Here is an 11,190-nt window from a genome sequence, read left to right as displayed (position 1 = left end):
CTCGTGAAGATTCCTTTGTTGAGCGATATCGACCTCATGGTATTTGACAAGACTAGTACTGTTTGCGTTGTCTGGCGTGAAGCCAGGGAGCCGCTTTTTCTCCCATCTGGCTGAGAAGACCGCGGGTCACCTATATGATTGTTACGTCACCAGCAGTGTGACGTCACTGTCACTGTACAAATGGCGCCACGTCAGCTGGGTGAACCTCGGCTCAGTCTGAGGTCTGAGAGTGCAGCGACACGTAAACAAACAGTTTGTTGTTGTCTGTTTCACAATTCGCGATATTCTCTGAACAAAATTAATAAAATTAACACAGAATTATGTGAAGACGGGCAACGTTTACGTACAATCACTCACCTTGACAATTGTCTTACCTGATCCTGCGAGATTCCAAACACAAAACATGACAAAATGTCTGAAAACACATTCAACAACGTTTATTTATATTCAGAAAGAAAAAAGGAAATCACCTGAATTGTGACACACGACTACGTGAACGGCACACACCACGTCGGTGTCAGTAACGACATGTACTCCGTCTCTGTCCACACCAACACCGACGTCAGTGTGCACCACGTGACACCAGGAGATCCAACACTCGCTGATGTCTATTGCCTCTCGCTATGTCGGCCGCTGTCCACCCGTTGTTGTTCCTGACGTTGACGTCCACCACGTCCAGGTCCAGGATCAGCTTCACCGTCTCCACGTCTCCATTATAACAGGCCAAGTGAAGGACGTTGTCACCGCCCCTGTCCACCAGTGACACATCAGCCCCTCTTCCCACCAGGAACTCCACCACGTCCCTGTGTCCCCGCCATGCTGCCGCCATCACCGGTGTCCAGCTGCCTCTTCTATAGTTGATGTCAACGTGACCCGCTGACAGGATCCGCTTCACTCTCCCCAGGTCACCGTCCTTGCTGGCGTCGTAGAGGTCGCGGCCTGTTGCTGGTGATGGAGTCGCTGCGACACAAAGTAAACAATGTACACCAGACATATTTGTCTCACATCTACAATGTCGTCATCATGTTGATACGTGACTCGGACATTGCTACAATATTTAAACAACGTGTGGTTTCTGGAATTAACGATGGCGTGTTTAATACACAACTTTCTGTTAGAACCAGACGTTGTAGCGTTGTCACATGTACAAACATAGCCCGTCTAAATATGGCACTCCACCCCTTATTGAATCTACGGGTGCAAGGTTGTATTCGGCTGGACTTTGTTAATGTGTGTTGAACTTTACAAGTTGATAATGTCGGTACAACCGTTGTTTGGTATTAGGCGTAACATGATATGAAGTTGATTTATGTCACAGTGTTTTGTTTGTTGTTTAACGTCACACTCTGCAGTATTCTTGCAGAACTCTTGTTCATGAAATCCTGTGGTTGACAACATGAACGTTGATCGACATCACTGAGCCTCCTGCCTGTTGGGTTTCCACCTACCTTGTGCATCAGAGTCTTGTGTCGTCTCTGGCGCTGGTGAAACGGTGCTGCTCAGTGTCAGATCCTCACTTGCGTCAGTCGTGGAGGCTGAAACAGGGAATATGAGGTTCAGAAAACTACTCATAGGACATAGGCATTTCTACTACTGGCCAAAGGTTTCGCCTTTCCACATATGTTGTGCCTTTCGGTACCGTGCATGCTTAAATCAAAATACACATCGTGTGGAAGAAGCCAAAAATATATTTTGTTCAACTTGATCGAGACAATTCTTTGTGGAGACCGCGTGAAAAAGTTACACTGAATATATTTGGCTTTTACTGTTTGAAATCCTGTGATTGATACCCGGCCCGAACGTCGAATTTAACCCTCAAATGACAATATCCAAGTATATATGCATAAGTCTGCCAAATGCAGGGAGAATTAAGAACTAAGCTCTCTGCTTGTTGGGATTTCCCACCTACCATGTACATCAGAGTGTTGTATCGTCACTTTCGCTGGTGGAGCTGTGTTGCTCGGGCTCGGGTCAGTTGAGGCTGAAACGGAGAATATCGTATTCAGACAACTATACATAGTATTTAAGCATTATAATATCTGGCCCCAGTTTTCGCTTTCCACAAATGTGTTCCTTTCAGTATTATGCATGAATACATTCTGGACAAATACGGGATCTGTTATAACAGAGGCATTAAAAATATAAATATGTGGTTTGATTTGATTGAGATACCTGTTTATCAAGACAGCGTAAAAAAAAAGAAAACGATCCGTACATTTTTATAATTTGAATCTAAAAATGTTATAAGCTGTGCAATGACTGTACGTTAAGAGCTGAGATGCTCTTTTTTCTTGAAATGCTTTAACTGAATAACATGAACGGTCTAATTAGAGAATCTGTTCGCCCCCAGGGCTCGGGCTGGCTTAGGAGCGAATATATAAGCATACACGATTATTCACGGGAACACCTATACTTTACGGGTCCCTACCTTCGGTAATCAACTCTAATCCTAACCCTAACCGAACCCTAGGTTTTTTTATTTGATTGAGTTACCCGAACCCTAGGGTTAGGGTAATGATAAGGGCAAGCGTTGGGCTCGGGAGATGTGACACTAAACGATAGGGGTGCTAGGTAGCTGGTATTTTGTAGGTGTACCTACGCAATGTTGATAAACAATAAGGGTACAAAACGTGGTGGTAAAGACCAAAATATCGGCTGTCCGAGAGATTAACATTTCGTCTGTTTCAATGTTAGAAATAACATAAAACCTATTTGCCCTTCCATGTAAACATTAAGCTGATACTTTTGCTCGTGTCCATTGACTGAGAACGATATGCACAATGAAACATGTACACATCCGTTACTTGACTGGACAGATTTCAAATAATCTCACAAAATCTTCAGTGACAGCTGTACGTAAACATTTCGTGAAGCAATTAGTGCTTAGATCCCACAATTCTGACGCTGTTCTACAGCAGCCGTACAGTATACATTTATACTATTTTATCTAACTTCCTAAATCAGTTTAAAATCGGAAACTGACAACTTACCCAGCAGTAACGGCCTAACATGAACGACACATCTCACTGTTTGTTGTGAAATGTCTTGACTGGCGACACCACGACCGCAAAGCTGCCAGCTATGACGTCATTGTGACGTGTCAGGTTAGGAGCATGGCAACGTTTGGCGCTCGACTGCTTGACTGATCAACAAGTTCGAATGAGCTAGGGCTGCACGCTTTTAATAACGACACGTAATGCAGTAGTTTGTCTGAGAACCGTTATATTGGATAAAGAACATAACTGAAGTTTTTGTGATAATTTTTATGGCTACAATTAAAACATAAACATATTTTTATTCACAACAGATGTTTTCCTTTGTTATTTAATAACAAAACTGGATACTGTAATGGTCTGTATAAAAACGAAAACAGGATTGACATGCACAATCAGTGACACTAACTGTCAAACACTCAATGGCGCAATACATTGTAAAAAGTACCGCAATATATGTACCGATATCGCAAGATATTGCAATACAACTTGCCAATACACAGTCCTTGTGTGAACATATTTCTATCTGACCCAACTTTTTCGTACGGTTTATGACATGAAAACACCATATTACAACATATTTCGTGTTACCATGATATGGACAGCAATTGCATAAACTTATCCGCTACACCCCTAATTCACCGATTGTTTGTATAGAAACTTCTAACATTTGTTTGCGAAAAATATAGATGAATGCCCCCTTTCGATGCTAGTGGATATCATAAGACCTCATATGCAGAGGGTGCCCCTGACATGAAACCTCACTACTGGATTTGTACATGAGTTAATGTACGCACTCCCCCACAAGTGTTTATGTGGATAAAGGGCACAAGATGCGACAAATGTTACGTAAACCCCATGTTAAAGTGATCAATAAACAATATTTTCACCTGTCCTGTGAACCCCGTGTAAACATGCCCAATTAACAATACTTTCACCTGTCCTGTGAACCCCGTGTTAACATGCCCAATAAACAATACTTTCACCTGTCCTGTGAACCCCGTGTTAACATGCCCAATTAACAATATGTTAACATGTCCTGTGAACCCCGTGTTAACATGCCCAATTAACAATATGTTAATATGTCCTGTGAACGCTGTGTTAACATGCCCAATTAACAATATGTTAACATGTCCTGTGAACGCTGAATAATGTTCATAATAAACGATGCTTTTGTTTAGACTTTAAATTACTGGCTCAATCCATACAAAGTAACGACGTTAGTATCATATCTTACGGTGGGAATATCAAAACAGAATGTTAATTAAGCGTCAAATCTCCGTTGAAAGTCTCACCTGCTGTAGTCGTGACTGACATCTCCGACAAAGACGATGTTGTCAGCGAGCTTTCATTTCTACCACTTGGTTTAACCTCTTTCCCCATCCCACAACGTGTATTCAGTGTCATCAAGTCCTCTGTTAGACCGCTGATTATGCCCTCTGTATCCATCAGATCTTCTTTGGTCTGGTTTAGTTGAGTGGTTAAACTCTGAATGTCTGTGGGTAACTTCAGTCGGATTTGCTTCAGGCCATCCATGCACGATTCAACTTCGTTTCTCATCATCACACTACTTGTATTCAGCGCAATAAAGTCCTCAGTAACACCAATAAGTTTTCTCTTTGTGTCGGAGTTCATCCTCCTCGCATCACCCAAGTCAGCAACAGTGTGATTTAACTGTACCTGTAATGCACGTATGTCTTTGGTGAGTCTGCGGCGTTGTTTTCGAAGACTCTTTCTATAAGCGTCTCTATCCCGTTCAACACGTCTCAACCGTTGTAATACGGCTTTCAGTTGTGTCTTTGTCTGTTGTCCACTGCTTTTTAGAGTTTGTACTTCTTCAAGAACATGTCCGCTGATAATGTTGCCGATATAGTCTCCGTTCAAGATGTCTTTAATTGCCATTTGGACGAGAGGCTTAATCAGGGGAGGAAGGAATCTTCCAGCCAGTTCTTCTTTCAGGGACGACTCCAGTACCTCAAACCTGTTCATTAGTTTTATCTCAGAATTAACAGCAGTTAGCTTCCACGAGTGGATCTCTCCTTCCACCAGACGCACCCGTGTAGCCAAGGCTGCCAAACTGTCACCAGTATCTATGGCTCTCACACCACGCATCAGGAGACTGAAGAGAATAATTGTTGATACCTCCATCGTACAAGAGAACTGTATAGCGCAGCTAGGAAGATGACTGCCGGTGCAGGGTGCAGGGCTTTAATATAGCCCGACTCACGTGTTTGGCAGAATGCCAGCTTGGGGAAACACCCAACAGTAGTGTGCGTACACGTGGCATCAACAGCCTACATGGCAGATACCTAACTGCGAATATTGAGATGTAATGTAATCCCACCATTGTTCTGTGTATTGTCACTCTATACCGAATATTAACACGTGGTCCTGTCTTGGACAGCATGAGGCGCAGTTCGATCAGTTATTGTGAAACCACCCTTGCCATTATGGACGCACCCCAAATACGATCGTGCTGTACGACGTCATCGTGTGTACAGTGCCGACAGGACGTCTCAAGACTTGAGTGCCCCGGTCATGGACGTCTAAGCGAATCTCTGTTCTTCAGAAATCGTGTCAGTAACCCGAAGTTGTGGTTACCCATAACGTGCTCAAGTTCTGTGAGAACTACTGTGTCCTGTGTTGAAAATGTAAGACTACCAACATCCCGTTCGGACTCTGTGGGTTGTATGGTTGTGTGAGACTGTGTACTGTGTGTGGTGTGCGATCCCTACTGTGTAGTGTAAGAAAGATGTGAGACTGTGTATCGTGTGTAGTGTGTGATACCCACTGTGTGATGTAAGGAGGATGTGATACTGTGTATCGTGTGTGGTGTGTGATACCTACTGTGTGATGTAAGAAGGATGTGAGACTGTTTACTGTGTGGGTTATGTGAGACTTGTGTTATGTGAGACTGTACTGGTTGTGTGAGACTGTGTTCTGTGTAAGGTGTGTTGTACTGTGTGTTGTTTTCGGTTTTTGCAAGTGGGCGATGCTTGAGTGTTACTTGAGCATAAGCAATTTAGGTCTCTCAGAGTCCCTTGATGTGTGATTGCTCTTGGCGTTTTGACTTGTTATGGTTTCTAGGACTCTAGGACCAACAGCAGAACTAAGCACGTCATGTGGTCTCACCATTGTGACTTTGAAACTGCTCTGCCCAACCAATAATAAATGGGATCTCGTTTGGGCTGTTCCTTCAAGTAACCTACAGTTGGCTTCCTTTGTTGGAAACAGTGATCTAATGACCACGGTCACAATGTCAGCGCTTAAGCATAAATCTACCTAGCAATCTACAGGCAGTTTGCTTTGTTGTAGACAGTGATCAAATGACCACGGTCACAATGTTAGCGCTTAGTATATTGTAAGTCCATACAGTATAGACCGGCTGTTCTACACCGACGCCAGTCTTGCTCCAAGGCTGTGCTGAATCCTAGCCCTTCTATGTCTGTTAATTCTATCCTTCGTAGAGGTACGCCCAGATAAATTGACAGTACACGGACCACAGTCTGTCTATCCTCCGTAGAAGTACGCCCAGATAAACTGACAGTACACGGACCACAGCCTGTCTATCCTTCGTACAGGTACGCCCGGACAAATGGACAGTACACGGACCACAGTCTGTCTATCCTCCGTAGAAGTACGCCCGGACAAATGGACAGTACACGGACCACAGTCTGTCATTTACTGTATTCTTCTTTAGAAATGATCATTTATTCGATTAATTTTTACCATTTAGACTTGTGGAAGTCTGCACTGGTGGCATCACAAGATCCTCCGACAGACAGTCTGTGCTGGAGGACACCACACCTGTACTGGTTCATCTAGTAAATACATACAACGTTTTGATTTCAGAGATGGGCCACAGGTTGAAGTATACACTTCTAATGATAATTGTGATGGTGTCTATATCGAGAATCTAGGTGTGAATACTGTTTTACACCTTTTAATTCTCTTATACGCAGATGACGCAGTACTTGTTAGTCAGCTGAGGCTATGTTTTGTCTCTTTAGAAAGACCAGAAATATTCATCATCCGATAGCCTGTTTAATCTGGGCTTTTGATGTAATGGTTGTTCCCATTCTCTGCTATGGGTGTGAAATCTGCGGATATGAATCACTCAAAATTATCGAAAACGTTCACCTGAAGTTTATGAAAATCATCTGTAATCTTAAAGTATCTACCCCAACATACATGGTCTACGGAGAGACGGGAAGATGTCCTCTGAGAATTAAGGTGGTAAAGCGACTGATAAAATATTGGCACATCCTTGCAGTACCTAAACTATTAAGTATTAATTTATCTCACACTTTACACAACTTTGTTACAGAACGAAAAAGCACTATGGCTATCAAGATAGGTGGTTTTGTCGAATGTAGCGTCCTTAAATCATGTAGGTCTTGATAATATTTTCAGACGCACAGAATGTGTTAACACTCAATGGATGGCCTTAAAGGTAGAACTAGTTTTAAGAGATCAATTTACTCAGAGCTTGTAGCCTTTAATGAATAACAGCTCCAAAGCTCTTTATTATAGGACTATAAAAGACTCTCTCTAACATGTGAACGTTCTCTCCCAACCAATGTTTATACGCCAATTCTGAAATTCAGAACAACTCGCCCCCTTCCACCCACTGAGACCGGCCGCTGGGACGGTATAACACGAGAACATAGAACATGTAAGTTATGCGACTCCACAGCAATAGCCGATGAACTTCATTAGGGAGAGTATAACACGAGAACATAAAACATTAAAGTCATGCGACACCCCAGCAATAGCCGATGAACTTCATTCGGGAGGGTATAACACGAGAACATAAAAAATGTAAGTTATGCGACTCCACAGCAATAGCCGATGAACTTCATTAGGGAGGGTATAACAAGAGAACATAGAACATGTAAGTTATGCGACTCCACAGCAATAGCCGATGAACTTCATTAGGGAGGGTATAACAAGAGAACATAAAACATGTAAGTTATGCGACTCCCCAGCAATAGCCAATGAACTTCAATAGGGAGCGTATAACAAGAGAACATAGAACATGTAAGTTATGCGACTCCCCAGCAATAGCCGATGAACTTCATTAGGGGGGGTATAACAAGAGAACAAAAAACATGTAAGTTATGCGACTCCCCAGCAATAGCTGATGAACTTCATTAGGGAGGGTATAACAAGAGAACATAAAACATGTAAGTTATGCGACTCCCCAGCAATAGCCGATGAACTTCATTAGGGAGGGTATAACAAGAGAACATAAAACATGTAAGTTATGCGACTCCCCAGCAATAGCCGATGAACTTCATTAGGGAGGGTATAACAAGAGAACATAAAACATGTAAGTTATGCGACTCCACAGCAATAGCCGATGAACTTCATTAGGGAGCGTATAACAAGAGAACATAAAACATGTAGGTTATGCGACTCCCCAGCAATAGCCGATGAACTTCATTAGGGAGGGTATAACAAGAGAACATAAAACATGTAAGTTATGCGACTCCCCAGCAATAGCCGATGAACTTCATTAGGGAGCGTATAACAAGAGAACATAAAACATGTAAGTTATGCGACTCCCAAGCAATAGCCCATGAACTTCATTAGGGAGAGTATAACAAGAGAACATAAAACATGTAAGTTATGCGACTCCACAGCAATAGCCGATGAACTTCATTAGGGAGGTTATAACAAGAGAACATAAAACATGTAAGTTATGCGACTCCCCAGCAATAGCCGATGAACTTCATTCGGGAGGGTATAACAAGAGAACATAGAAAATGTAAGTTATGCGACTCCCCAGCAATAGCCGATGAACTTCATTAGGGAGGGTATAACAAGAGAACATAAAACATGTAAGTCATGCGACTCCACAGCAATAGCCGATGAACTTCATTAGGGAGGGTATAACAAGAGAACATAGAACATGTAAGTTATGCGACTCCCCAGCAATAGCCGATGAACTTCATTAGGGAGGGTATAACAAGAGAACATAAAACATGTAAGTTATGCGACTCCCCAGCAATAGCCAATGAACTTCATTAGGGAGAGTATAACAAGAGAACATAGAACATGTAAGTTATGCGACTCCCCAGCAATAGCCCATGAACTTCATTAGGGAGGGTATAACAAGAGAACATAAAACATGTAAGTTATGCGACTCCCCAGCAATAGCCGATGCACTTCATTAGGGAGCGTATAACAAGAGAACATAAAACATGTAAGTTATGCGACTCCCCAGCAATAGCCGATGAACTTCATTAGGGAGGGTATAACAAGAGAACATAAAACATGTAAGTTATGCGACTCCACAGCAATAGCCGATGAACTTCATTAGGGAGAGTATAACAAGAGAACATAAAACATGTAAGTTATGCGACTCCCCAGCAATAGCCGATGAACTTCATTCGGGAGGGTATAACAAGAGAACATAGAACATGTAAGTTATGCGACTCCCCAGCAATAGCCGATGAACTTCATTAGGGAGAGTATAACAAGAGAACATAAAACATGTAAGTTATGCGACTCCCCAGCAATAGCCGATGAACTTCATTAGGGAGGGTATAACACGAGAACATAAAACATGTAAGTTATGCGACTCCCCAGCAATAGCCGATGAACTTCATTAGGGAGGGTATAACAAGAGAACATAAAACATGTAAGTTATGCGACTCCCCAGCAATAGCCGATGAACTTCATTCGGGAGGGTATAACAAGAGAACATAGAAAATGTAAGTTATGCGACTCCCCAGCAATAGCCGATGAACTTCATTAGGGAGGGTATAACAAGAGAACATAAAACATGTAAGTCATGCGACTCCACAGCAATAGCCGATGAACTTCATTAGGGAGGGTATAACAAGAGAACATAGAACATGTAAGTTATGCGACTCCCCAGCAATAGCCGATGAACTTCATTAGGGAGGGTATAACAAGAGAACATAAAACATGTAAGTTATGCGACTCCCCAGCAATAGCCAATGAACTTCATTAGGGAGAGTATAACAAGAGAACATAGAACATGTAAGTTATGCGACTCCCCAGCAATAGCCGATGAACTTCATTAGGGAGGGTATAACAAGAGAACATAAAACATGTAAGTTATGCGACTCCACAGCAATAGCCGATGAACTTCATTAGGGAGAGTATAACAAGAGAACATAAAACATGTAAGTTATGCGACTCCCCAGCAATAGCCGATGAACTTCATTAGGGAGGGTATAACAAGAGAACATAAAACATGTAAGTTATGCGACTCCCCAGCAATAGCCGATGAACTTCATTAGGGAGGGTATAACAAGAGAACATAAAACATGTAAGTTATGCGACTCCCCAGCAATAGCCAATGAACTTCATTAGGGAGAGTATAACAAGAGAACATAGAACATGTAAGTTATGCGACTCCCCAGCAATAGCCGATGAACTTCATTAGGGAGGGTATAACAAGAGAACATAAAACATGTAAGTTATGCGACTCCCCAGCAATAGCCGATGCACTTCATTAGGGAGCGTATAACAAGAGAACATAAAACATGTAAGTTATGCGACTCCCCAGCAATAGCCGATGAACTTCATTAGGGAGGGTATAACAAGAGAACATAAAACATGTAAGTTATGCGACTCCACAGCAATAGCCGATGAACTTCATTAGGGAGAGTATAACAAGAGAACATAAAACATGTAAGTTATGCGACTCCCCAGCAATAGCCGATGAACTTCATTAGGGAGGGTATAACACGAGAACATAAAACATGTAAGTTATGCGACTCCCCAGCAATAGCCGATGAACTTCATTAGGGAGGGTATAACAAGAGAACATAAAACATGTAAGTTATGCGACTCCACAGCAATAGCCGATGAACTTCATTAGGGAGAGTATAACAAGAGAACATAGAACATGTAAGTTATGCGACTCCCCAGCAATAGCCGATGAACTTCATTAGGGAGGGTATAACAAGAGAACATAAAACATGTAAGTTATGCGACTCCCCAGCAATAGCCGATGCACTTCATTAGGGAGCGTATAACAAGAGAACATAAAACATGTAAGTTATGCGACTCCCAAGCAATAGCCCATGAACTTCATTAGGGAGAGTATAACAAGAGAACATAAAACATGTAAGTTATGCGACTCCACAGCAATAGCCGATGAACTTCATTAGGGAGGTTATAACAAGAGAACATAAAACATGTAAGTTATGCGACTCCC

The 11,190-nt window shown here is 42.3% G+C and overlaps 1 protein-coding gene across 1 annotated transcript; it reads right to left on the bottom strand.

The window, feature by feature from the left end:
• Nucleotides 1-416: 416 nt before the first annotated feature.
• LOC137260106 (uncharacterized) lies at nt 417-5,174 on the bottom strand. The gene is made up of 4 exons (XM_067797810.1): nt 4,289-5,174; nt 1,910-1,981; nt 1,449-1,535; nt 417-960 (listed from the first exon to the last, which is right to left on the bottom strand). The coding sequence occupies exons 1-4, from the start codon at nt 5,139-5,141 to the stop codon at nt 563-565; spliced, it is 1,410 nt and encodes a 469-aa protein (XP_067653911.1). The 5' UTR covers nt 5,142-5,174; the 3' UTR covers nt 417-562.
• Between the last annotated feature and the right edge of the window lie 6,016 nt (nt 5,175-11,190).

The sequence above is a fragment of the Haliotis asinina genome, chromosome 13 (genome assembly GCF_037392515.1).
Source record: "Haliotis asinina isolate JCU_RB_2024 chromosome 13, JCU_Hal_asi_v2, whole genome shotgun sequence".
NCBI classification, from domain to species: domain Eukaryota; kingdom Metazoa; phylum Mollusca; class Gastropoda; order Lepetellida; family Haliotidae; genus Haliotis; species Haliotis asinina.
Note: the sequence above shows the minus strand (reverse complement) of the source record. Positions and strands in the feature narration are given on the sequence as shown.

Coding starts and splice junctions, on each gene's coding strand:
- LOC137260106 (XM_067797810.1), bottom strand. CDS start 5,141: ATGGAGGTATCAACAATTATTCTCTTCAGTCTCCTGATGCGTGGTGTG. Junction 1,982..4,288: donor GTCAGTCACGACTACAGCAG/GTGAGACTTTCA, acceptor TCTCCGTTTCAG/CCTCAACTGACCCGAGCCCG. Junction 961..1,448: donor ACAAGACTCTGATGCACAAG/GTAGGTGGAAAC, acceptor TTTGTGTCGCAG/CGACTCCATCACCAGCAACA.